Genomic DNA, 27,869 nt, shown 5'->3' on the forward strand with positions numbered 1-27,869 from the left:
TACCATTTTCTGTAAGGGGCTGAATAAAATTTTGCTGGTAAGTGGTCCTCTTACAAGACAGGGAATCAGAGGCAGGGAAGGGGAATTGATTGATCTTAAACAAAAAGCATGGCCTGTTAAAACCCTTCTACAAACACTGGAATGCTGAAATGGTTACTTGGTCAGGGTAAAAGTGACCCCTTTCTGTTGAATACATGTAGGAAAATACCAGCCAAAATTTAATAGAATTTGATCCAGAGTCTGAAAATTGTGCTCTTTCAGTCATCAGCAGGTAGCATTTGTATACCCTGGGGATCAGACTGTGTTTTAACACTTGTAAAGGCTTCTCTTGGTCTCCCTATCACTCAAAGGGATTTCAGTCCTTCCCTGCTCAGAGAAGACTCATTTAAATTTGTGAGGTTTTACCTGAGAAGGGCTGTAATTATTTGTGCAGCTGCTAATGCGAATTACAGGATACCACACTGTTAAGTACATTTCTGTTGCTTACTGGTTATTAGGTAACACTTCTAAAGAAAAAGAAATCTTTGGGCCTGGGATACTAATGCAGGAGCCAAAAGTCCAAATACCTTGATGAAATGTTTGCTTCTCGTAATTTTTATACAGAATGTCATAATAAATTGAATGTCATAATAAATTGAACGCATAACATTTTTATTACTTTATTATCCAAAGCTGCTAAAGTAGCTAAAACAAAACCAACACATTAAAGAATAAGAGAGATTAAGATAGATTTGAGTCCTTAGTAGTTCAGACTGATTTAGGGTTTGCTTTCAAGGGGAAAGGAGTTGAAAATAGTCACTAGATTAAGCTGCTTACACTAAAACACTTTTTCTGGAGTAAAAGTACTCCATTTTTTAGAGGTAGTTTTTCCTCTTTAGAATGGGCACCCTCTTTTAACCTAAATTAACTGCATGGTTCTCGCATGTTGGTGTGCCTCTAAACCAAAAGCGTGGCATGAACTGCGTTGTGGTGTGAGCTGCAGAACATAAAACAGTGGGCATTTCCTCAGTCCTCTAGTTACCTTCCTGGGTCTGCATAAGAATCTTTTTCATGTCTTTAAGTTAAGTTGATTATTTAAAAAGGCAAAACAAAAAAAAATTTAGCACAGCGTGCTTGGTAGATTTCAGTGACAGGAAGGTAAGAAAGAACCAGAGAACTGGAAAAGGCCAGCTGTTCCAGGAACACTGTGGGCCATGAAAGGGAAGGATGGATAACAGAAAACATGGCTGTTGATGTGGGTGAGCACCTCCTGCTCCAGACCGTGAGGTTGTGAAGTTTGAATTTGGTAAGGAAAAAGACAGTGCATGTAAGGATTTGAGTAGGGGTATTGTGAACATAACGATATTAAAGGAAAAAGTGTTTCTTTCTCCCCTGCGCTTAAAAAGACCCTTTTGACCAAAAGTTTGGAAAATGAGATCTTAAACTACTGAGAGCCTCTTGGCCCCAGGCGTAATGATCTCAAGCCTATTCAGAGAGTTATCAAAGGCTTTGTTTGTGTACAATTGATGAAAGCCTACAGTATGTGCTTTCTGTTTCCTCTTTATGTATAATGTGTGTTTAGAAGAACACTGCTCTCTGAGAAAGTACCAGCTTGTTCTGGAGATTTGCAGTGATGAATGATTTGTTTGGAGTTTACTTGGGTCATGGCTGTCTTGTAACACATCAGTTCTTTCAGGCACAGGCTTTTAAAAAGAAACTGGTAATGATTAGATTTGGGCACAAGATGGAGAGTTCAGATACAGAGCCAATGCCTGTGGGGGGGTATTCCCATCCAGGATTTTGATTCCAAGCTTTTTTCCCAAGTCTCTGCTGTCTAATTTATTTCTCTTCCACTTGCTGCCACTTCTGTCGCTTCTTAAAGTGTTCAGCAGGATAAAGCTAAAATGTTAATGATTGCTACAACAGTGCCAGGGTAATTTAAGTAGCTTCTAAAGCATATAATGCAAGGTACGGAAATCAAGTTAGTTGCTCCATCTGTAGACTAACAGGTGTCTTCTATAATTATTCCATGCTTCCTAGAGCCAGACCTATTTTGCCAAAGCATCTTAGCAACAAAAGAAAAGGAGATGTGTATACTGTCTCTTCTAGTACCATGTTCTTACATGACCACACACAATTCAGTATGAGATACCTAATGCAGGAGGTATTTTGCCTTTGTGCAGTTAGGTTTTGGTCCAGAATTTTTTGGATGGCTTATGTGTCAATAGCAGTTCAGTCACTGGATGTATGAAATCCACCTTTGAGTGTGATGGCTCCCTGAACATAGCAGAAAACTTGGTTCCTATTACTGCCAGCTCATGAATGATGATGCTGAACAAATGTGTGCAAACTCTTGCACTGATGGGTTTTTTTAATTCTGTGACCTGGACTCTAACAACAAAGTAACTCTATAGTGAGACTGTAGACTGAAAGTGCAGGAATTTTATTTCCAAAGTTTGTTTGACTGGGGCAATAAACAGATTGTCAAACAAATTCATTGGCACCGAAATTATATCCCTGCTTAATTACGTCTGTTGCCCTCATCCCCCGTGCATTAGTTGTTATCTCTGAAGTAGCTTTCCTCTGACTAAAAGCTTTTTTAAACCCCATCACTAATAATTAGATATGACCCTACTAAAGTCAGTATATGTCACCAGCTGACATTTTGCCATGATTGTTTGATCATTCAATTTGTATATTACAGGAGCTGGCTATTTGTATTTCATTCCTCCTGTCCACCCCCTCAACTAACAACCCAGTTGTATACTGATTCTCTAATATCATCAAGAGGGGAAACTGAAGTCTATGTGAAGTGTAGGAGGGATTTCTTTTTTGTATTACTCTGGTGTGATTTGATCTCTTACGGCATTTTTATGCATGGCTTAATGACCTTAGAATCATTACTTTTCCCCTTCATGATACTGGGGTGACCAAGGGAAGAAAGAGGTAAAGGGTATCCCATGGACTGAAAAGAGCTAAGTAGGCTTATCCTATGAGTATGAAAACCCCATGACTCAGCTGTGATGTGAGGAAGAAATCTGTGGACTATTAGAAGAGTGAGTTAATCCTGTAAATTAGCAAAAGCCAGAAGATCACAATTAGTGAGGATTTGGAGTCTTGGTTTCCTCCCCTGCTCTGTAGCTTAAAGATTTTGTCCACGTGTGACTAGTTTCTTTTCTGAAATAATAGCTGTGCTGATTGCTTGCATCATTGAACAAAAGTATAAACTGAGAGGAGGGGAGATGTTTTAACAGTGGGAAAAATGATCTAGACATGGGATGGAGAGAGGGAGAAGACAAACTGATACATCGACACAAAATTGTCCCTTTGTTTCTCATGCTGTAAATAAGGTGGCACAGAATCAGAGAGAAAAATGTTCAGCTTCTGCTTTATTTAATAGTTCAAGAACATAGAGAGTTAAGTTAAAAGACAGCCAATTTGGAAGTGAGAAGAAGAAATATGCTTTTCATGCAATGTACGGTTCTGTGGAACTTATTGCTATGGAAATAGTATTGAGGCCAAGAGCTTAGGAAAATTCATAAAAGGATTATGTGTTTATGTGGGCAATAAAAAATCCCTTTCTGATATTAGGATAAAAAAAATAGTAAGAGATAAATTTCCATATAGCATAAGGCAATTGGTATCTTATATTCTATGGATAAAGCTTCTTTTAAGTGCATCCAATACATAGCTAAGAACTAGAATTCCTGAAACTACCACTGAAGCTTTCCAGCACAGGTGTAACTGGGCTGACTGGGAGAAGGGTACTGATGTATTTAGTTGGCTCTTAGACTCTTTGTCCCTCTATTCGGAAAGTGGCCCTTGAGTGGCAGCTGGAGAGAGAGCCTAGATTAGAGCCTGAACCTGGTGAAGGATAAACACCAGATGACACCAGATGACTGGTGCTGTGTTTTGGATGGAGGTCTGTGATGAACAGATTAGTGAAGAGTGCTTTTCCAACAGTTTCAACAACATTGCCAGAGTTCAACGTAAGTGTTGTACATTTCAGAATTATTTTATTTTCTTTTTTAAAAATTTTTTTTATTTCTTACTCGAGTGTGTGAAGATTCATGGCTTCTAAAAACTCTCTTGAGTTGAATTATTCATATGAGCAATAAGTTGGTCTTTAAAGCTGCATAAAGATTCAGTCCTGTGGCTGATATTCCTCCTGTATCTTGCTATTGTTCAACATCTGTTTCAAGAAGAAAGAAAATGTACAAAAACAAGGGTAACTCATTCTAACTGAGATGTGGAAGGGAAGGAGGGGATGACAAAAGAATTAGAAAGCAAATTTTTTGGGAGTTTCCCTTTAGATTCCCAAAGGGTGCCACTCAGAGAAGGCACAGATCAACGTATTGTCTCCTTGACTGAGACATTTATTTCTCACATTGTTTTGCATGAATGGGACATAGAATTAAGAGTAAATTTAGGAACATAATCATAAATATTTTTTTTGTTTGCTTTTTATAAAATCCTCTTCTAACCTTTGATTTTGCTTAGAAAAAGATTTGGGCTTTTAAATATGAAGAATTGTATTACTGTGCAAAAAATAAACTGACAAAGCCTTTTTCTTTGTTATACTGTGCTGTGCTTCTGGGAAGTAAGGAATAAATAGCTAGAGGCTGATGTAACTCTGAAACGTGATTCCACACAACTACCATGTAAAACCACTGTTTTCTTTCCTCTGAAGTGTTTCTGAAAGGGCGTCAGAAATGGAGCATCGAATTCTCTGTTGGGACAGCTCTCTTTAATTCAGTGGATCTGAGTTAAAGTGGTTGGTTGTTCCCTTATATTCCAGAGCATCGTGAACTTGAGAGGTGGGTGTTGTCAGATAAAATACATTCAAGGCCAGACTTTCTTCTGTCTCACTCCAGGATAATTGCTTTGCAGGTGACATGGCTACATTGGTGTAATACAGATAAGAATGAGACCAATGTCAACCCTGTAAGATCTGATCAGCCGGAGTGTGAGAACAGCTGTGGTGATGGGAGTGAATATGGTGTCTTGCACTCCAAGTGGGCTCAACTTCCCTTTGGGCTGGTGGACAGGGAAGCTTTCTTTTCCCATACACCTCTGGTCTGACCCCATGCTGGAGAGTCTGTTGGAAGTGCTCCTCTTGATGAATGAAAGCAGAAGGCTGATTGTCCAGTAGCTTTTGAACTTTGAATGTGCCTAGCTGTATTTTATGAAGAATAAGGAAGGATTACACCTGTACAGGGGTGAGAAAAAAGCCCCTCCCAGCTAATGAAACCATCTTTTAAATCCGCTCTGAGGAGAAATGAAATTGCACTTCACCTTTCACTCCCACCTAACCTGTCTAGCTGAATTCAGAACTGCTCCAAAGGTTGAAGGGGAAGGGAAGGTAATGAGCTCTCCTCTTCCAACAGGTTGGTTGGTGCTCATTGTGCTTAATGTCTCTAGCAAATCTCAGCAGGAGCATCTGTAGCTCTTCCTTGTATGGGAGCGCAGGAGCCACCATCACTTATGCCATTAAGGTACCTGAGGACTTTGGTTTTATAAGCCAAAAAAGTCTCAGATCTGACTGGTAGATGTGAATGTCAAGTGGCTAAGGTGCAACCAGTGCAAGGTAATAGTTGTATGGGTGGGAGTGCAAGCGAAGTGTTTCTGTTGTGATAGCTCTTTGAACCAAATACATGCACCTGTCATGCTTTACTTCAAATTGTTTGATTCTTTTTTTGAATTTGTGAAAGTGGAATATATATGTGTTTATTAAATAGCTGGCTAAATTTATGCACAGGCTTTTGGCTAATGGGAAAGACAGAAAAAGAATTAAAGGTTAGAACTATGCTTGATGAAATCACTTCTGCTTCCCTAACTTCATTGTGACTGCATTCATCTACAATGAGTGCTTTTCATCATTCTCTGCCCTAGTCAGTCATCACAAGGGTCTTCGCCTCTGTAATCCTAAATGTCTGGAAGTGCCATTTGCAGCCAGGATTTAGTAGTGATGCTGATTATCTCCTGAGTGTTGTCTTGCAATTCAGAGCCTTTGTAAAGATCCTTTTAAACATTGCCAGAGACCAGCTTATCAAGATTTATTCCCACTTATATAAAAGTAGGTGAAATCCAGACTACCTGGTGTGATGATAGCTAGGGCTGGATCAAGATTTCTGGAAAGGGGCTTGAGACAGGGGTTATATATGTGCAGGTTATGTAGGTTATGAGATTTTTCCAAGCTCAGTGATGTGGGTTTCTCTGCTTCCTTTTCCATTCACTGCTCAATGACCTTAATCATATATTATGAGTATTTGCCTCTTGTCCCTGCCCCCTCAATTCTTTGGCCCTGAAGCAGTGACAGTCGGCACTGGTGCAAGGGGCCATTAATTCTGGGGCCTCTAGGCATTTTACAGTATAACGAATATGAATAATATAGCGCCTTATTCCTTGTATGTTCTCCGGTAAAGGTGGTTTCAAGTGTGGCAGTGGAGGTTTATTATGGCTTGGTTTCCTTTTGAGTGTGAGAGAGCAGGAGGGCACCTATTAGTTACAAGTGCTTAACAGAAATACTGGAAAACAACCGATTGCTCCTCAGTATCCCATGTTATCTGCTGGACAATTTTATATCATTAGTGAGAAAAAAAGATTTTTTTGATGCTATTGCTGCTAGTATTCTTGTGCCCAATTTGAATACATTGAGTAGAAATGTCTCTCTGTAATTTCTTGGAGAAGCCACAGATGGTATCACAGAAAGCCAAAGGACCTGTCAGTAGCCACGACTCTACTAGAGCAAGAGAATGGTTTGTGCTTAGGTGATTAGAGCATTTGCTCCCAAGACTTTTTAAATGTTGCACGGACATGGAGTGGGGAAAAATTAAATTCTACCAGGAAACATACAACATAAACTCAGCTGAAAGAGAGCTGGAGCAGTAACTGCATAATATTTTGAAGACCTTAAAGTCCATTCCAAAATACTTTGAGCATCAAAACTAAACCTTGGCAATACATTTGAAGGAAACAAACTTTATTGTCCCATGCTTTATGTGTTAAGAAGCAGATGTACAGGAAACTGGAAGGATATGCCTGAGATGGGTGCTATGCAGTTTGCAAAGAGTTGAGAAAATAACCTTTCCTTCTCTTACACTCAGGACAAAAAGGGCCTATGTGGAAGTTAGATTTTTTTTCTGTGCCTGCCTGAAAGAATCAATACCAGAGTGGCTTATGAAACAGAGAAATTATAAGGGTTCACAACAGTTTGGAAAAACTTTGGAAACAGAAGAGACTGACTAAAAATATCTTGCTGGTTGATTGTTTTATATCTTCAGATATGACTTGAGCTGGAATTTTTATCAACTGCACAGGGTTCATACACTTTACCATTTACAACAAGCTGCTACTGTGCTTTCTGAAAAGAAAAAACTTAAAAACAAGGGCTTTGCTTCAGAGGGATTCACTTGAAAGCATGCCCTTGGGAAAGAACAAGACTATAGAAGTTTTAAATTGACCTCTGAAGTTTTTTAGGTTTTAGCATCATTGAAACTTATTCTTTCAAAAAGCTTCTGAGTCCAGGATATATCTCCCTTGTTGTTTACTCTGTGTTAATTTCTAATAAAAGTAGTTCCAGCAAATACTAAAACCTTGTCATCCTTGTACAATGCTCTGTTTCCTCCTAGGGAACCTTCTGCAATACTAATACTATTCTGCTGGAAAATCAAGCTTTGAAACTGTAAACTTTTTTTCTTGACCTTTCATAACGGTCTATTTCTGTTGGATAGGGCTGAACCCTGTGTGCATGAAACCCACTGTCTGTAGGGGACACTATGCAGGAATGGATATTTCAGAGTTCTAGTCCTCTGGGTTGGTCACAGGGTAAAATGCACCCATTTTACGTGGCTTCTGTTGCTGCGGCCATCGTGAGCAGAGCAACTTAGTGGTGGGACCTATTTGGAGAATTATCCCTGAATTTTTGGTGTAATGTATAAATAGTATGGAGAATTTAATGGTTTAATGCATAAACATATTCATTTCACTTTGGGATGATTTTTGATTTTTTGGGCATGCTTGATCTGGTATCTTTATTTGTGTGGGCATGTATTTATGTATATACACACACAAATATATCTTTTTCTTCCACTTCATTTCCTCTAGGAAAGACTCCTATGCTGCTTTTCCAAAGGAAATGGCTGATAAACTTCAGGATAGATTCTGATCTGAAATCAGGTTCACTCCACTGGTGACAGAGCATCATCATGCTTTTTGCTTTTAGTAACTGTGTGCCGTTCTGCTGATATTAAGAAAATCAAAGAATCAGAGTACACCGAGTTCTGAAAGCTAATGTTGTAGAAGGGGGAGTGTTTCATCCCCTCTTAAGAATACACACTAAGCAGCAGTTCTAGAGTGTTCCAGGCTTCGTTCTTTATTACCCTACTTATGGAATAGTGCTCTACATTTTGGAGCTAGTTCATTCCTGTCTTGTATTCCCTTTGTCCTAGTGTAAATGACTGTGCAAGATGACTTAGTAAATGCCTACAGTATACCTTCTGAAGAGACATGTGAGACCTTTTTCTTCAGTTATACAGATTACAACACTGCGCTTCCACTGGCCTGTAGTCAGTGATCCTTCTTTTGGCGTGTCACTGTGGAGCAGAAAATCAGTCCATGATGCTCTGTTAAAAATTAATTAAAATAGAATAAAGACTTCATTTCAAAAATTAATTTAAAAGTAACTTCTGAAACTTTTACATTACAAACCCAGTAAACAAGTTGAAGGGGAAAAATCCAAAACATTTCATGTGCAAATAAAAATTCTCTGTGGAGTGCTGAAAGCCAAAATGAAAACTGCAGATAACCATGAGGCATTTATTACAGTTCAGAATGGTTTACTAGAGTTTAGGCACCATTTCAGATGATGAGCCTGTTTGTTGTTCTTATATTTGGACTTCATTAAATGCATTTAATTAAATCTATTGTAAATCTGTTTTATTCCCAAGGGGCCAGTTAATGTAATCTTGCTGTATGCTTATAAAAAATATCAACCACAGTTCCTGCACTAATTTTAATCACTGTTTATTTTTAGACCCTAGTGAAGCGCATTTTGTCAGTTTTGTTTATTATGCAAACTCCTTGGGGCAATGACTTTTTGTCTTTGTGTCCTATGTAAAAGAAAGTGTATATTCATTGTTGTTGTGTTTAAAAAAAAAAAAAGACAAACAAGAAAAAATAAGTAGAGAAGTGCCATTTGAAGGTTATTTATGCTGACTTTTATGAAGAAGAAATAAATGTAGCTGTAAGACTTTATACTTTCAGACAATTTTCTTAAGCTGATATTCTCTCTTAACCTTCTGCCTTTTGACTGTTAAGATCTTTCAAGTTTTCAAGTAGTTTGTTTTGTTGTTCTCCCCTGTGTCTCAGGCTGCCAACAGGAAAAGTGATCAGGGTATGTAAAAGAACAAGAATAAAAATTAACAAATGTTAGTGGTAAAAATTAGGAAATAATAAACCTACAAGGAGGCAGAAATTAAGAAAATGACAGGGGCCTTAGATGATTCGCAAAGTACAGGTCTACCTGAGATTAATGTACTACAGAAATAGGAAATAATTTATAACAAAATCGGGAAGAACATGCTGTGTATGTACTGTGAAGAAATTTTGCTTTGAAAATATACGCAAAGCGTACCTATGAGTAAAGAGTAAATAACTGGCAGTATTTACTGTGTGCACAGCATTCCAAAGTTAAACACATTAGGTAGTAAGTTGCATAAGACTTCGCATATGACTGTCATTTATTTGTCTTTTACAGCCCTTCTCCTAGACAGGAAATGGCTGATACAAGATCATTAAAGCTGTATGGAGTCTACCCTTGGTTTGATCTAAGTTCTGTTTTACTGGAAAATAGATGAATCAAGTGGTTATTTATTTGTCCACCCAAAATTCTCATGATAGGTTAAACTGATGGAATTTGAAAGAATATCCTCTTTTGAGGAATGGTTGCCATTTGTTAGTGCTGCAGGTTACGGATGCTCAATTGTTCCCTCTCCTGCCTTTTCAGAAAGGGCTACAGAGCACAGCCAGACTAGGGCCAATGCCTCTTCTGCTCTATTATTCACTCTTCAGAACTATGCAATGTTGAAAATATGCATGTCTGTAGTTCATATCTTCCAAACTGATCACTGATTTTTTTTAATGCCACCTGAGAAAAGTAAAGGAGTTATGTGTCTCAGTGTTGTCTAAAAAGAAGAGTTATCTAAAATCAGTGATGAGGGGAAATACTGTTCTTCATCTGACCTTATTTAGCTGGTCAGGGGATTAGTATTAATTAGTCTGCAAGTGAATATGCACTAAATTCCAGCTGAGAATGGACAGTCAGTATGGTTTAAGTTCTCAGTGTACAAGGGCTCTGAGGTGAAAAGTGGGAGTATGATCTTCATACTGTAAAGTTGTCATAGTGAATATGGATTATGATGGTTCCTGCAGACCAAAATGCAGATTACATATACTGGGGAAAGATCATTGTGTGCACTTGAATTAAATGCTAGGCCAGCTTCAGATAATGTGATGTTCATCTAGCTCAGCTTGGATCCCTTCAAGACTTGCAGGTTGAAAATGGTCAACTGAAACAATTTGGATTGGAAATATGATAGAAGTTGCAGCAAATGAGATTATGCAAAACCACATTTAGCTTGGAAAATAGAAGTAGACTAGGAGTATACGTAAAGAGCTGAGAATATGTTTAGTGCTGTGCAAGAAATATCCATCCCACTCGGCAGAGTACCATGGCAAGTGCGTGGCCTGATGCTCACAAGCTGACCTCTTTGCTGTGCCATTGAAAGCTGACCAGAACACAGAGCGGCCCAGTTCATAAACGGTTTACAGTATGCACCAACAGAGCTTAATTTGGTGTTCAGTTGAGGATCTGCTCTTCCTCTTTTTGCTTTTGTTAGCTGAGAGGGCAGTAAATCTAGAGCAAACAGAAGACAACATAGCATAACTTTGCAGCTCGTCAGCCTATAGAATTCACTGCAGGAAGTAGCCTCCAAGTCAAATGCTTATAGTTGAGTGATTTTTATGACTGCTAATAACAGCTGTAGCTATGCAAACTAAGGTAATAAGGCAATCAAACCTATGCCTTAAGGCATTCACCTTCAGGGCCAGGAAAGAACTGTTTCTGTCCAACCAGTGCTCTCATTTGAAGGCTCTTCTGGCACCTTTTGAATTCTTTTCATGTATTCCTGTTAAAAATGATGGCTGTTGCTGTCATAAAATAATTTTAAAACCTCAGCAGGACATTTTTATTATTAATATGAAAGTAAGACAGGCGTTCATGTATTGTGACAGAGATTAGAAAGACCAACCTTGTTAAATTTATAGAGAGGTCACTCCTGCTGATGCATAGCTTCTGCAGAACTGCCTGGGTTGTTTTTTTTTGTTTTTTTTTTTTTGTTATTTGGCAACTGCATACTGACTCCTCTGGAAATTAGACAATTTCATGGCAGCTTTCATTAGCACTGGTAACTGTGAAATTAGCTATTGCCACATCTCCATGTTGGTACCATGAAAGAAGGAACACCTGCCAGGGACTATTAATAGTAGGGACAGAAAAGGGGAAGGCAGCTATACAAAGCCAAAGGGCAATGCAATTCAGCATGACTGTTACATTGTGAGATAGTGGATTAGGCCATGGTTTATGCAATTCACTGCGAAGGTGGAATTTTTCAGCATGGAAGTTAAGGCTAAATGCTGTTTCCCTGTGGGAAAAGAGGAACACGATATTGTTGTGCTTTTTGACTTGAGAAGCTGGCTGGTGTTGAGGTCTTGCAAGGTATTTGCATTGAAAGGATATGCTGTTGACTCTGAAGAATTTATCAACATCTCTGCTTGTGGGAATGAAATAAGAGTGTTTCCTAGGCAAGTGCAAGGCTCACAGTTCTGAGCCTTTTCCAGCTGGAATTCAGCCCCCTAATAGTGCCTTTCTTGCAAGACCAGTCTGTTGGTACTTCTCTTGTTTTCACTTCTGCACATCTTCAGTGCATTTTTGGATGGACCAGGTAATAGCCAATCCCCCAGGTTTACATGTAACCCCACTGAACCCTTCTGAACATACAGTGTAACTTTTGAGCAGATCTGCATTCAACCTTGCATAATGGCTCCTATTTTGGCTATCCTAACCTAATCTAAGTCTTAGGACTCAGACACATGATCAGCTTGATAACTTTTTAGCAAGCTTACTAAGACACGGTAACTGTGAATCCATGTTCATAGTTCACAGCAAATTCAAGATAATTTGACTTGGTTTCTTTGACTTAGCTCTAGAAAAGTGATTGTAAGATAAATCATTATTACCTTGCATCTGCCACAGGCTAAGGGTGTGCATATGGACAGCTGTTATGACTCAGCACAGCAACTTATTTCTGTGCCTGAGCCCTCATAACCTCGTACGATGTCAGTTAGTCAGCATTCAGAAAGCAAACTGGCTCCTAGACAGTATTACAAATGATGAGTTGAATGGTTCACCTGAATATGTGCAACTTCAGTGATATTAATTTCTTTGTGAGCATTTAAGCTGATATCAACATTTTAAGAACTAAATTTCATGCAGAAGACTGGGTACTTTGCAGTTCTAAATGCTTCCTGTGGAATTGAGCCCAAACAGAGGAAGCAGAAAAGATGCTGCTTCAGGAATGAGACAAATTGCTCTTTTTAAGATGAGAGATCTTACTGGAATGCAGGTAATACACTGGAAGATGTGTTGTAGCATTGGTTAAGCTAAACTGAAATGGAGGGGACGCATCAACTTAATGACTAGACATTAAGATCTGAACACAGTATTTCTTTTTTAAAGCTTTCTTTGATGCCTGCAGGTTTCAATGGATTTTCAGAAGAGCTGAGAGTACTTGGAGCCTTAGACCTATCTTGAGAGATGCAAATTTAACAAAGCATTCAAATGTGCACCTTAAGTTTTGTTCCACTAAAGGTCGGATCAGGATATACGAGACTCTCTTCAGAGTCCTTTCAGGTGATGAGTTTTTAACATTTCATTGAGGCAGCAAAAGAGAAAGCTGTGTAAGCAGTATTAACAATAATTGGTGTCAGAGGTTAACTTTTATTTAATCAGTTTTTAAAAATGTACTTCTATGTGAAGATGATTTAGGAAAGTGTATGAAAAAGGATACTACAGAATATATCTTCAAACTTAGAATATTTTATGAGTTGAGAGATTTCTTGGTCTCTCTCAACTTAAATTTCCCAGGCTTCTGTATTGCTTGATCCAAAATATGCCTGGCTTCCAAATGAGTTGACGCTTCTCTGCAAGCAATTATTTTCTGTTTGTTCAAAAGTTCATGCCTCATGCAAGATTCAAGTCCTCTGGTTCCTCCCTTTATAAGGTACGTTACTGATAGTCTTATAACCTAACACACAAAGAAAACAATTTGTATTATTGTGGTATCTGCCAGCACTGGTATAATTAAACCTTTGGCAGCGGTTTATAGAAAAGGTGGTATTCATAATTTCTTTCTGGTGGGGAAGCCACTGGAATGGTACCGGTTTCTAAGTAGATTCAAGGTATTTGCTAGATCCCTGGGGGTCAAACCCATGCACCTTTCCATGAGCAGCTGGGTAGGAGACCCATCAGACGTGTACTGATCTTACCCCCCAAAAAGGTCAGATCTTGAGGTGATTATGTGTGTGGGCTGAATTTGCATTATGCCCCATTCTTATGCAATAATCATTGCCGGAATCTCTAAGCCTGTTAGATTTTTTTTTTTTTTTTCCATACTTGAGATGAAGAAGTTCTCTTTCTTTCCTTGTGTTTTCATGGTAGACCTTGATCATATGTCTTTTAAATAAAGACTAATGATCCGGTTCATACACCTATGTGTGGAAAAACTAATGGTCTTTTTTATTGCTTACTCTCTTGCCAGCTATAGAAAGAGGTTGCTTTCTGGGTCAATAATGCCATTTAAGTTAAGCCCACATGCTGACACACTCTGGTAGCTTCTAGAGCTGTTCTTGTCAACTGACAAGTGAAAGGTCAATGGCTTACAGATTGCTGTTCATGATAGGGAAACAGCTACAGTAAGATTTGAACTTCTTATGATGTCTTGACGTTGCTGGCAGGTTAGTAACTGATCAGAGAAATGAAAGTTTGTTTTCATAAGAAATGTATTACTCCTGCATACAGTGAACTAGAGAGACTTGTGCCTCAGCTTCAAAAGTACAGTCACTTCATTTAGCTGCTGCCCCGTGTGTACAGACAGGCAGAAGTCAGACGTGCTCGTCTTTCATAGTCTGCACACACTCTTCATTGCTGCACTGGTTATTTTAGCACAATTATCTTGGCCACTGAGGTCTTAAAAGGTAGCTGATGCAACAAGGGATTACAGTATGTTGCTGAATCTGGATGTACGAAATCAACTCTGAGCCACACAAAAGAAAGGCCTTTTCTCTTGTAAAATGTTACTAATCTGATAGCAAATAAAAGTCGTAGTAGAAAAAGATCCAATTAATTTCCAGCTGCACAGCTTTATAATGCAGCAGCAGGATATACAGGTAATTAAGAGAATTAACAACTTTATTAAAGTAGATTTAAAAAAACTTCTGAAAGCTAGAGGCAGCCTTAGCTTTTCCACAGATTGCCATGTTATTGTTGTCTTCTTGACGAGAAAGTAAGCAGTTTTATTGTGTTGCTGCACAGTATCTTTTTGCATTGCTGAAATGCCTAGAGACACAAAATTGAGACCAGAACCTCTCTTTGCTAGCTGCTGTTCCTATTTTTCATTTGCAGAGTAACTATGGGAATATGCCAGCTGGGAAACCTTATATTGCTGTTCCGTCCGCAGAGACTTGGCTGGTGGACCTTCATGAATGAGAAGCATGTTTGGGTCAAGCTGATGGTGCTGTACTGGTTTACTCACAAGGAATAGCTCACAGCATTGCAGGGGTCTGCTTCACTGGGGGAACTCTGGGGTATGGAGGGTAAGCAGACTTGCACCTCAGGGCAGCTCTCCTGCCTGTGGCATCCTTGAGGAGGAATAGGAGAGGCTGGCATGACCCTGAATGGATATCAGAAAACGCCGAAGGTATTGAGGAAGGTGATTTATGACAGCTATTGTGTTTTTGTAACGAGGTAGGGGCCTTACCTTTCAGAAAATAGTTTGATAACGAAGTAGTATCCAATAAATAAAATTTGCAGGCTGTCGCTCAGACTAAAGGAGTGCTGCAGACTACAATCTACTACAACTTCTATACAATGATTAAGTTCACTCTAGGTAGATGTTTGCTGTCCTGAATGCTTCAGATCATGTAATTTCCACTCCTCTAATATTTTCCCCCCTCTTTGTGTGCCTTTCTGCTTAGTAAATATATCAGTGCAAAATGAGCGAGCAAGGAGCAGGCTTGGTCAATACTATTTCAGACTTAATACACTGACTCCTTTTGGCATAGATAGAGTACTAACTATTCCTTCCATGGATTACTTGGTTCAGGAGGGCGTTGGCAAACTGAGAAAAGTGAATTAATTGCTAAGCTAGAACAAAATGGGTCTATATCCTCCACCATGTCTCGGTGGTGGAGGTTGCTTGGGAATGTGCATCAACTTACATTTATCGAGTTATGGTCTGTATGGGAATTTGCTGATCAAGCAAATTAACCATTGTCACAGGCTTAATAGAGCAGATTTCCTGTTTTATAATAAAGCTTTCATTGTTGTCAATGCAATTCTTATTTGGTATTGTTTTTGAGGAGAGTGTACTCAAGAAGTAACTCACATTTTCAGACAGTACTGTTGCTCTATGTTTTTGATTTTTTTTGTTTTGTTTGTTTTGCTTTGCTTTTCAGTTCAAAAGCTAAGGCAAGAATGTGCACTGAGTGAACAGGTGAAAGTAAGAGGGAGAATACTGGGTGGCTGACAAAATAGTGTCATTATTTTCAATGGAAAATACAGCATAAATTTCAAAAATACTGTTTCATAAGGCAGAACTCTTAGGAGGAAGAATCAGAGGAAAATGTCTTGCAGTAGAGGAATCCATCATTATTTGGATTTCTGATCAGCTGTTGGATCAGCTTCTAAGTAGCCGATCTTAAGATATTGATTTGTTGTAAAATACTTCATTTAATGGTATGGGCTCTTGATTGTGAGATGGAACTAACTGTATCATAGCAGTTTTGATGTGCCCATGTCTGTGCAAACTGGGATTTCATCTGTGCTGAGGATTGCACTGGATCGGTGTTAAATAGCTATCTTGTCTATAGAGGGACATGGGATGTGGCTGCAACAGTCAAAGGTCATATTTCTTTTGGACAGTAGGAAGCTGGAGGTTGTCATTAAGCTCTAGGTGCTGTCATTGTAACTAAAGAATGTTTAAGTAGTTTATGCTAAACACAATCTGACTCTCCCTTGTTAAATGGAAAGCATAATCAGTGTTCTTGCCATCCCAGTGAAATGGCCATCCCATCTTGCCACCCCCTTTGAAAAACCTCACTCTTTCTAAAGGTGCACTATTTTTTGTTTCAATACGAAATCTGTGCCATGACAGTAGTCCCTTCTGCTAGATCAATATTTCGGATTTTGTGTGCAAATTTGAATAAAGCAGGAGCAAAGCATGCCCAGGGACCCTCCTTAGAGCTTCAGTATTCGCAATGAATAGCGACTTGCCTTTGCTAAGCAGTATTTGGTATGTCTACATCCAGGAAAGAGACTGAATGCAGCAGACATTATGCGTGTCCTTTTTCAGCTTGTTCCTCACAGAACACATTCTTTTGACAGGAAAGGACTATCAGGAATTGCTGTATTGCTCTTGTTCACGCAGTGTCTGTATCAGTGGTTGCGTTGATCTTGAGCTATAGCAGCTTAGTATTCTGCTATGAGAGAAAAAGGTCATAATCAAATGGCAAGATGCTATAAGACTATGCCAGTGCCCTTAGCTACAAGAACTTGCTACCGTTCCAAAATTATTTTTTCTAAAGGTGGATTTTTTCCTGAATAATTCCTTAAATGTCACCTCTGTTGTAGTGACTGATTCATGACAGATGCGGAGTATGTCCTTGGTACTCCGTGGTATATTAAAGATGACTTAGCAAATCTCACCACTTTCAAGTTGCTCTGATTTAATGATGTAATTGTTCCTTTTTGTGCTGTGAAGGATGTGTTAAAATTAATTTGATAGTTGTGTAGGCAGGACAAGATTCCTCTTTTCCTCTACCCCTCTGCCCCCAAAACTCTACTTCAGTTTCCTGCAGTTCAGTAAACTCTCTACCAGATTTACCTCAAAGCATTTGAAGCTGTATTTAACAATGACATTTGAAACTGACTCTTAAGTATTTCCCTTTCCTATTTTCACATGCTAACCTCTCCCAACAACACTCTAAAATTATGAAAATGAAAAATAGTAAATGTCAAATTATCCACATTTCTCTTTTTCTTTTTGGCACTCAGCACAGTGGATCCCAGCTGTCACCTAGTCCTTTGAATGCTACCATAGATAAATTTTTGCTGCACTTTTTTGTTACTGCACAGAACTTAATGCATAACTTGCATGTTAGACAAAAGGGATGAAGTCAGTATGTCCAGAGGGGCTCAGATAAAATATCGAAATTGTAGGAAGAGGACCTACTACTTATTGATACATTCTCTTGTTGAGAGATGCCTTATCTAGGTGAAGTAGGACTTTGATATTCCCTTCATTAAACTCCCTTCTGCTGAAGAGACTCAAGAAGTGTCAGCTCCTGCTCAGTTTGTTTTCTGATGCTGCTTCCTATAGGCAAGTTACCGTAATTCCTCTGAAACTTGTAGTGGCTGGCAAGGTTGTGGCTTACTGAAGACTTAAGATTTTTATCTTGTTCTGCAATCCACCACACTGTCACATCAGACAGTGAACTCTTATACACTAAAGAAAGTGGAAGAATTCTTTGAGTTTTTGAAATTAATTTGAAAATTAGAGTTCTTGCCTCAACCTCTAAGAATTGGTAGGAGTAGGTCAAGCCCAGGAAAAATAGGGTTGCTTAGTTTTTGGGAAAGATTTGGCATTCTATACATGTGTCAGCAGGAAGACACATGTGAATGATATACTGTGAGATGCCTCTCTCAGTGCTTGTTTCATCACTCCCACAGACCAGAAACTAGGCTCCTTGAGCCGAACAGGAAGAATAACTTTATCTTGTTATGACTGAGAGTAAACTCTGATGAGCCAAAAGGAGTTGGACAGAAGGTAAAAGATTAATATTTTAGAAGAGCCAGAACACCTGATTGTGTGTAATGAAAAACTTGAAATTAAGCTGCTAAGCTTGTGTTCTAAGCAGGTTTATAAGAATTTATGATGGTTTTGGTGTGTTAAAGCTTTGAGAGAGGTATCGTTTAGAACTTCCCTCAACTCATCTTTTAAAAGGGGGGTTCTCTCAGAAGAAGCTTTTTCTTGGTTAATGTAGATGCTTGCTGTCTAAAATAAGTCAGGAAGTAATTTCATCAGTATTTATTGGGTGGAAAATTCAGTGCTGCTCTGAATCAAGAGTGGACTACCAAAGAAGTCATTCATGAGTGTGTGTGTGTTTATGAAAGAGAGCTTTCTACCTTCAGTTTCTTGTTGCTAGTGAGCTTCTCTCCTGAGATTAGGATCTCTGGACGCTGAAGATGGCTTTATAGTGAATTTGGACACAGATTTGTATCTTGAATTTGGCTTCAGACATAGATACACTTCATACATATCTGTGCATCCAGTTCATTCGTCAGTCAATGATGTTAACTAGATTTTGGGGATGTTCCTGAATGCTTCACTACCTCCAGAGCAAAGGATGTTTCACATCTTTCATAAATACTAACTTCCATTTGTACAGTAATTTCAGTTGGGAGTCCTCAGTTAGGAGCTTTAGAAACATTAATGAGCTTGGCTGTAAAATGCCCTTATGTAAATACAATTAACCTCATACTGCATGATGGCAAGTCTTATGCACAGAGTGACTCTTCAGTTGGAATAGGAAGAGAATGTAGCCTGGCTGACACCTGTGGTTTAACTGCAGAGCCATCTTTTCCCTATGGACTAGGGAATTTAAATCATGACTTATCTCCAGCTCTTCCTGTATACTGTCAGAAAGCAGTGAAAGAGGAGGTTAATGGATGCCTTGCTTTTGAGATTGGAGAAAAAAAATGGGGCCTTGGGAGGGACATCTGTCTTGTTCCCTGTGCACTTAAAAGGTTTTGATTGAGGCATAAAAGGTTGCGTTGTTCCAGGCTTTGTCTTTTTGTTGCTTATCCAGGCAGTGATGTGCTGCCAACAATTCAATAAAAGAATTTCTCAAAATATATCCTATTAACCGATCTTAAACCTCATGTATATGGTATGTGGGTACTCACAGAAGAGAAGGGAAAGAGCATTGAGGATTCTATTCTTCTTTTCCCCATTAAATCCAGAAACAGTATCTGGTGAGAGAGACAGTGACACTGAAGAGGCAGATTTATGTGAACTGTACTTGCCAGGCATACATTATTGGGGAGGAAAAAAAGGAAAAAAAAAAAAAAAAAAAGAGCCTGAGTTTGTTAATGTTCAAAGTGTGATTTTCAACTGTGTCTTTTGAACAGGGATAGGGAAAAAGAATTCTCTAGGAGCTTTGGAAATGTCTGTTCTATGAGTATTTTTCCTTAAATTCTTGATATATCCTGGGTGCATTTACTCAAGTTTGTGTATGTGTGAACTTCAGCAAGCAATTTCAGAGGACAAAGGGATAATTTGGTACTGTGACTGGAGGACAAAGTAAATGAGATGGTAAGATTACCTCCAAAGTCCACCCTTCAGTTTGGTATAATAGTTTAAATGATTTCTACAGTCTCCAATCTATGAGGCAAAAGAAAGAAATGCAATAGAACTGGCTGGAGGTCAGTAGTCTCTGGGTATATGAATTATCTGGACTTTCTGCCCACTACTTTATGTATATGCATTGAACTCTGGGAATAAATGAGGATTTATTAGTCAAATATTGTGGGCACATGTCTAGGTATCTAGTGAGGTACTCAGCCTGTCAGACCCAGATGTACAAATTTGTGCAATATAAACAATACTCTGATAGGTACTGGACACAAAAAAGGCTCCAAGCCTGGCCCAGAATTTGGCATTCTCAAAGAGAAGGACTCTTTGCCCTTCATCTCCACTGGCTGCATGACCAAAGGGACAAATCCATAATTAAACATCAAGTTCTAGTTTGTTATCCTGTTCTTGCTTTGATATAAGGAAAAGATAGCAACAGAGTGACTTGAGGAACTAGTTCAAGCAAAACCTGATGTTCTGCTTGAGGTTACAAGCGCTGCAGTATCACAAGGTACTTCTGTGGGCTTTGACCTGTATAACATCAAGTGGTGTTGCAGGCTTCCCAGATAAGGAACAGTAGAATGTTTGAAATTCAGGGAAATATTTCAGTTTTCATTGCTTCTGGAAACATTTCACTGTTGAAAAATCCCACTTTGGCCCACAAAGTAAGCAAGTGCTAAAACTGGAAACCATTCCTGGACTGTGGCTTAAGCCAGTTCTTTGTTTTAATTTGTCTATGTCTTGTGTTAGGTAAAATAAAGTATGTTTCTATTTTGGTATTCTTGTCGACTGTCAATACACTGTCAACTAAAAAGTACCCCTGCTGAGGCAAACAGTAAATCAGTGGAGCTCAAGGACAGACATGTGTGCATTTGGGAATTTAGTTCTGAGAGAATGAGATTTTTGCCCAGGAAGTCTGCCAGTGTGGGTAAGGAAACCAGGTGGTGGTGCTGGACCCTTAGGACCAAGAAGGTGCTCAACAAGCCCAGCATGCCCCATTATGAGTGTCCATCCGGGGCAGCTCTGGGAGGGCTCTCTGACACGGCTGTTTACACTGGAATGCTGCTTTTCACAGATAATACATCAATATCAATGTCAACAGTAGCTTCCTGTTTTCTGCAACAAAGCAAGCGGTGTGAATGAACAGGAAGGAGAGCTGCTGCCTCTCCAGCAAGCTCTGGTGGTCAGTACCATACAGATGTTTTGCAGCTTGCAGTTTGAGCAGCTGACCAGCCCTGTAGTACTTGGACCGTTGTGTAGGGGACATGATAAAATAGCAGTACTACTGAAAATCCTACATTTATATAGAAACAACCCCATTCTGCGTTTGTCCATAGTATATGCAATTGCTAAAATGAATATTATTTATCTCTCTTCTCTCTCTGTCCTGTGGTTAGTGTGGTACTCCACAAATACAGAATTTGTAAATATGTTTGATTATTTCCAGCTTCTTATTCAGTTCCTTTGCATTTTACTATAAGAAAACATGACCTAAATACAGGCTTTATAACATCTTCATCCCTGTTTATTAAAAAGCATTAACATTCCATTTGCTGACAATATCTATTTCTCTCTGAATGCATAGGTGAGGGGGAAAGGTTTATATTTATATCTTTCTAAAAGAATGTCATGTCTCTCTGGTGTGTGAGTGTGCGATTATTTTGGAGTGCTTGTATTTAAGAACTAGTTATTCAAAAGCTCATGAACCAAGCATCTAATCAGCTTTTGAGGAAGCCTGAGAATAATACCTTTCAGGAAATGTCCACAATCAGTTCGAGGCTTTCTATTGCTCTGTTTGCTCTGTGCTGTTCACATTAATAGGACTTGTGGATGTGGGCATGGATCACCTGAAAGTCTCTATGATCGCAGAAACCATTTAGTTCTGCTTTTATGCCCACGTCATGATGGATGTTTTCTGGGTGTCCCAAACACCGAGACGCACAAACCTTTTCCTGTTTTGCAGTTGGCTGAAATGCCTCTCAAACCTCACTATCTTGCAACTTCAGGGGATCTGACACCAATAGAAATGTGCTGCACTGGCTGTGGAAATTCATATTTGGAGCTGCAAATCTTTATTTGGCAGAAGATGATGAGGTTATGATTGCAATTGAGATTGCAGTTGAGATAAGTCAACTCATCAACTTCTTAATTGCTGTCAGGTTGCCATGGAAGTGAGTAGCCCGTCCTGGTGACACTGTCAGCAATGGCAATTGACTAATGATGGTCCATCCCTGATTTCAGGCATATGAGTTGGATGGACTAAGATGAGGTTACGTTTATCAGTGTACTCTGCTCTGAAGGGAGAGCTTTTTAAACCTGCCTGCTTAGCAGTTCCCAACATGGCAGATGATGAAATTGGTTATCCCTAATTCAGGATAATTTGATGGGATAGGGCAGAATCTTGTGCTAATTCACGGCAAATATAAATAGCTGAGTTAGCAAAAATTATGGAAAATTTGAGGAAATTATTGTTTAGTGAACTCAAGTGTATTGGATGCCCCGAGTGGACATACACAGTTTAGCAGAACACTGAAGAACAAATGTCTGTTTGCCTGCATGCTGGAAATGTAGGGAGGCATCCTGGCAGCCAGCCTAAATTCTTGTGTTTTAACAGTAGTATGAGATGATTTAAGTCCCGGATTTCAGCTATAGCCTTCTGAGAGCACTGTTCATTCAATATAGTGAATCAGTAAATTAGAAAGGCTCAGTGTGTGATTAACGTGATAGGGGTACTTTCAGCAATTTTACTAGTTACTCATATAATAAAGTGGCTAGTTTAGCATGCCTGTTCTTGAAGTATTACAGTTGATTGGCCTAAAAAGTATGTAAAATAAGGATAAACTCTTAGATTATCTTCTTAGCCATAGCAAAATGGGTAACAATTCTCTATAAAAGAAACAGCGGTGGCTTGATAGTTGGTCTAAAAAATGTTGCCATATCACGTCTTTTTCCCTCCCAAATACAAATCACAGTTCTTAAACTTTGCCTTTAATAACTGAAAAGTTTAACAGCTGAAATAAAGCAAACCTAAGCGGAAAAAGAACTACAGGATGATTTCAAGTACTTTTCTTGATGTGCCTCACAAAGATGTTCTGTTGTTACTGTGGTGATACGGATAGGCATGAGAACTGAAACTGAACAGCTGAGAGACTGCTTGTTGCAAACTTTTTGCAGAGAAAAGGAAGCAATGCCTTGGACGATTGCTAGCTATAATTTGGGAGGGATCTTTTTAGGCATATGTTGCAATTTTGTGACACAAATTGGTGAATAAAAGCTATTTGTGGTTGTAATGAGGGAAGGAGGAAAGGGAAGTTGTTAGGAATTGCGTGAAGTACAATAGATGACATGACACCATTGTAAATTCATGCAGAAGTAACAGTCAGGAAACTGAAATCAAAGTTTTGAGGAGGTGCTTCAACAGGGCTGACCCAGCTTTCTCTGAAGTCAATAAAGATCTTTCAGTTAATTTGAGGAGGGCTGGGTCAAGTCTGGTTGAACTCCATTTCTTTTCCCAGACAATGAAAAGCTGAGATGAGGCTTGCTAACAGGGGAAAAAATGTTAAATAGGCCATCAGAAGAATGAAATCATGGGATGTTTAAAACCTTTTAAGAAAGCCAATGAAAAGTGAGTGGTAATGATCCCAATTTTCCAGAGAGAGGATAAATAGTCTAGGATCTCAAGGGACTCCTTCCTATGCTGCATGCTGGCTTTTCTGGAGAAAGGTCTACAAAAATACCTAATACACTGGTGCTGTGTTATTTTATGAAGGCAAACAAATGTATTTTTTTTCCTGAAGTAAAATATAAAGATCTTACACATATCTAAGCTGTCTCTCTTGTAGCCTGAGGTAAAACCGAGCAAGGATTATGGTTTACTCTTTCTTTGCCATATGGATGGAAAGCCATAGACATTGTTGACATTTCTAGTGACGGGATGAATTTGTCCCATTAGTTTTAATGCAGACAAGGTTAGAGCTGAGCCAAAGTGCTGTAGATGAGCATGACAGAAGCAATGAACTTGTTCACAAAGCAGCAAAGGTGTAGTGAATGAAATGCTTCTCTTATTCCATCTGCAACCCAGAGGCACTTCTGGATGAGGAGGGGTCAGCTAGTGAGCTTTAGCTGATGACACTTTTGTTTTTTTCTGTCTTCAGATATCTCAGCTTATGACAGAGACTAGTCGAGAGGGCCTGACTGAAGCAGCATTGAACCGCTACAATGCAGATAAGCCCTCCTTGTACAGCTTCCCTGCTTCCCAGAGCACATATGTTGCCAGTGAAGTATCCACAGGCACCTCGGTGGCAGCATCATTTTTTGCCAGGTAAGAGAGATTTCTCAGATTTTCCTTCCTTCTCTGGAAACATAATTTCTTTCAAAGGAGATGATTCTGTAGTGAAGAAGTGGGGTTGACAGACTACAGCACGCATGTCAAAACATGGCTATAGATACAGATCTATTACAAACTTGCTGAATTACCATGAAAATGTTGTTTTATCCACCTGTATGTATTTTTCTGTAAGATGGGGATGATACTTCTACCATCTTCTATAAAATATCTCTTTAACTCTTGATTTGGGTTAAAATGTGATTCCACTCCCAGAATAATCCCTGATTTAGTGACATTTTTAGAGGGGTGTATCCCTGAATGAGATGGGCCTATCCAAGTAATTTTCTGAGATGGGCGATTAATTGTAGAGCTAACTGGAGGTGGATAGTTCTGTTTGGTAGGCAAACTTCAGGCTTCTTTATTGAATTTTACTTCCATCTAGGGAAGTTATCAAGATTTCTACCTTCAGACTGAAAAGTTAAGGTTTCTGATTTCATTTTCTGTCCCTGTCATGCTGTTGAATTGACCTGAGGGTCTAAACTCAGCCTTGGAACACCCTTTCTGTTGAATATTCAGCCAGTGTTTCAAAAAATCTCAATGAGATAAAATTTCATTAAAAACTCTTATGGCTATCTTTATTAATTTGTTAGTAAAAATGGTTTGTTAAATGGGCATAGCAGCTAATAAGTGAAATATCCATTATGAACAACGGAAATATTTTTCTGTGCAGAAATATGCTCTTTGCCGAACATAATCTTTTTAGCCCACTTGAATCCTTGTGTAACTGAAGAAGTTGAAATAATCCTTCTCTTTTAATGCTTTTCAATAATTAGAAGATTGACTTGGGAGGAGTTGTGGAAGTAATGAAATAACAAGAGAATAAGCTATTTTTACAGCGCTTCCAATCCAGTCTAGTGAGAGATCTGAATTTCAAAACACGGAGTGAACTTTTGAGTGAACGCCTTAGGCATATTCAGATTAACTTCCTACCCTTTAGAGATCCAACTATTAGTAATTCCACATGATTCTATTTTATTTTAAAGGTAAATGGAAAACTTATAAAGTTGTTGGACTCTGTAAATCTGGAAAGAAGATTTTCCTCTCCTATTTTTCCTCACAAACATAAGGACTGCATATGTTCAATCAGTGTCACACAATAAGTGAATCGTGTAAAAGGATTAAGGGTAGCATTTTAGAAGACTCAGTGAACATTGTTTGGGGCAGCTCTGCCATTTTTTCTTTACAGATGTGATGCTGCAATAGCAAATGTGAATGATGACAGTGGTCTTGATTTGCTGCCCTTTTCTGTTTAACTGCAGGCAGTTTAAATTAAAATTTCTGAGTGTACTCATATGGTAATATCTAACCGGAGTGCAGATTGGGATTAGCACATATTTTAGCATGAATTGATTTATGAAGATGGCTTAACTCATTTGTTCTTCATTGTTTCACTGTTTTATGCTGAGAGAATTCATTTGCTTTTAATATACTCTGCTGGAATGTAGGAAACTAATTAATTTTACTCAAAATCCCTAGTGTAAATCACAGCATTTTAAGTAGAACTCTGTTAGTTTCTAGTTGATGGTGTGAATTCTTGGGCATGCTTGGCCCAGCAGAGATCTCATGTTTAGGCTGTTTATTTTTAAACTGTACTTAGCAAGACAAAAATGTCTGGTTTAGTTTGGAATACTGCATAATTAGATTAATATCACTTTTATAAGTCAGTTTTGTTCTGGACTTCAAGTTATATCATCTGCTGACAGTTCAAGCAGCAAATCCAAGTCAGTTGTTCACTGCTTGACCTTTTAACAAGAAAATCCACAACTTTTTTTCAAAATGTGGATCTTGTTAATTTTTGTTTTGCATCTTATGTCTATATTTGCATTTTTGTAAAGTTGGGGTAAGAAGCATAAGAATCCACATGTATGTGTATTATAAAATACGAAGTAGAAGGCAGTGGTTGTCAAAGTCATTAACATGGTGTGCTGTTTACAATATGAAACAGTCCTTCGTACTAGGCATATGAATTCTAAATGTTTGGGTTTTTTCTGATTGTAAGTGGCACATGGAGTGGTGATGACCAGCTGTGCCTGTTTTTTTTGAACGTGTGTCACATGTGATGTTTTCATGGTCAGTAAGAAAGAAATTATTACACAGCCAGGGAAATTTGCTGATGTGAAGCTGAAGTTGGAAGTAGAATAGCAGAAAATATTCTTTTGAAATTTGAATAATGTCCCACAGTATTTCACTCTAAGTTCCCTAACAAGCAAAGCAAACCTTGGATGAGGCTCAGATATAAAAGTTATCCATCATCAGGAAAAAAAAACCAATTAACTAAAATGCTATAGTATGGAGGAAATGGCAAGGCATCCATGGGAACTTTTGGTTGTAATTACTTGAGAAACATCAGGAGTGGAATACTGGGAGCTCATAATTTTTCTGTTCTCAGGCGCTACTAGTCCAACAGTGATACTCACTTGACTGGCCTACAGCTGGCATTGAGCCATGGAGAAGTGTCTGAAGGCCACAGTGACTCTCAATCTTTTGAAAAGCCAGGAGACTTATCAGTTGTCTCAATACTTGACTGTTATGTTTCATGGTCTATAGCTAACAGATTTCCAAGCCAGCTAAAAGGGCTGCAACTTCTGTGAATTGTCATTTGTTGGGATATTGCTGTAAGAGAACTTATGATATGTCAAGATTCCCATGGGACAGCATGTGAATAGTTTAAAGGAACGAACATTGAAAACTGTCCAAAGTGCTTTGCCGGTAGGCTTATGAATATTAGACAATACAGGTATGAATAATGAATTTCTAATGGCGATTCTGAGACAGAAACTGAATTCAATCAATTGCACTTTTAATGACAAGCACCAAATTTGCCTTTCTGTTCAGGGCTATCACTCATTTTTGTCTCAGATATCCTCCAATCCATGCTAATTTAGCATCGTCTTGCTGCTTACTAGTACACATTTGTGATGAAAATAATTCATTTAGTGAATGTGAAATAATGGTAAGATTCTTTACACAAAAAGAATCATTCGCAGAGCATTTTAGGATTTTTACATGAGTTAACTTTTGCCTCCAGTTTGGATATTTGTCATAAGAAGCACTGCATTTTTGGGCCATTGCAGTCTGTCTTGCCTTGTGTCCTCCAAGCACAATGTAGGAGTGTGCCACCTCCAGTTAAGGAAGAAGTATGTGCTGGTGCTGATGCTGCCAAAGAACTGAGGGAAGGACCTTCTGTCGCTTGTCTCCCTGGTGTCTCTGTGAAGCTCTAGAAGATCAAGGGGCATGGTACTGAACGTTGTTCCTATCTATGCTGGTTTCTACACGGAGAAAACTTCTGGGACTCTGACTTCAGCTCCGGTCTGACTACTCCATAAATAAACCTGCCCTTCTGAATCAAACTTCTCTGTTGCGACTGGGCTGTAGAGCTGCAATAGTCTCTCAAAGGGTGACAGCACAATGCAGGAACTAGAAGTCAAAACTGGACCGGAGCCTTTCAGTTTTCCTTACAATACCTACAGGTTTTTGGGATCTTGGTACTGTTCCTCGTTTGCCCTGTTACAGTAAGCTTGCTTTCTTGGAGAAGAAAAAACTTTTATTGCATCAGGACAAAGGAGAAACATAAAAGCCTATTTCACTTTGGATCTCAAAATGTAAAAAATTTTGAGGAGGAGATATTTTTAAATGGTAGTCTTGAAAGTTGTTTCCTATTGCTGGTCAGGAAGTGTAACAGTCTATCTTGAACAAAAGCTGCCTCAGTCTAAAATCAGATATAGTCATATTTGGATTAATTAAGCCTAATGGGA

At 38.8% G+C, this 27,869-nt stretch overlaps 1 protein-coding gene across 3 annotated transcripts in view; it reads left to right on the forward strand.

Annotated features, from left to right (window-relative positions):
• The window catches only part of KIF26B (kinesin family member 26B), a 312,433-nt gene that overhangs the window by 103,712 nt on the left and 180,852 nt on the right, over window positions 1–27,869 (forward strand). For all 3 annotated transcript variants that reach the window (XR_012774798.1, XR_012774797.1, XM_075496030.1), the window contains exon 4: window positions 23,882–24,048. Coding sequence is in view for 1 of the 3 variants with exons in the window: in XM_075496030.1 (XP_075352145.1) it covers window positions 23,882–24,048 (167 nt within the window). In the remaining 2 variants the exon portion in view is untranslated. The remainder of the gene's footprint in view (window positions 1–23,881; window positions 24,049–27,869) is intronic.

This window comes from Mycteria americana, chromosome 3 (assembly GCF_035582795.1).
Source record: "Mycteria americana isolate JAX WOST 10 ecotype Jacksonville Zoo and Gardens chromosome 3, USCA_MyAme_1.0, whole genome shotgun sequence".
In the NCBI taxonomy this organism is placed as follows: domain Eukaryota; kingdom Metazoa; phylum Chordata; class Aves; order Ciconiiformes; family Ciconiidae; genus Mycteria; species Mycteria americana.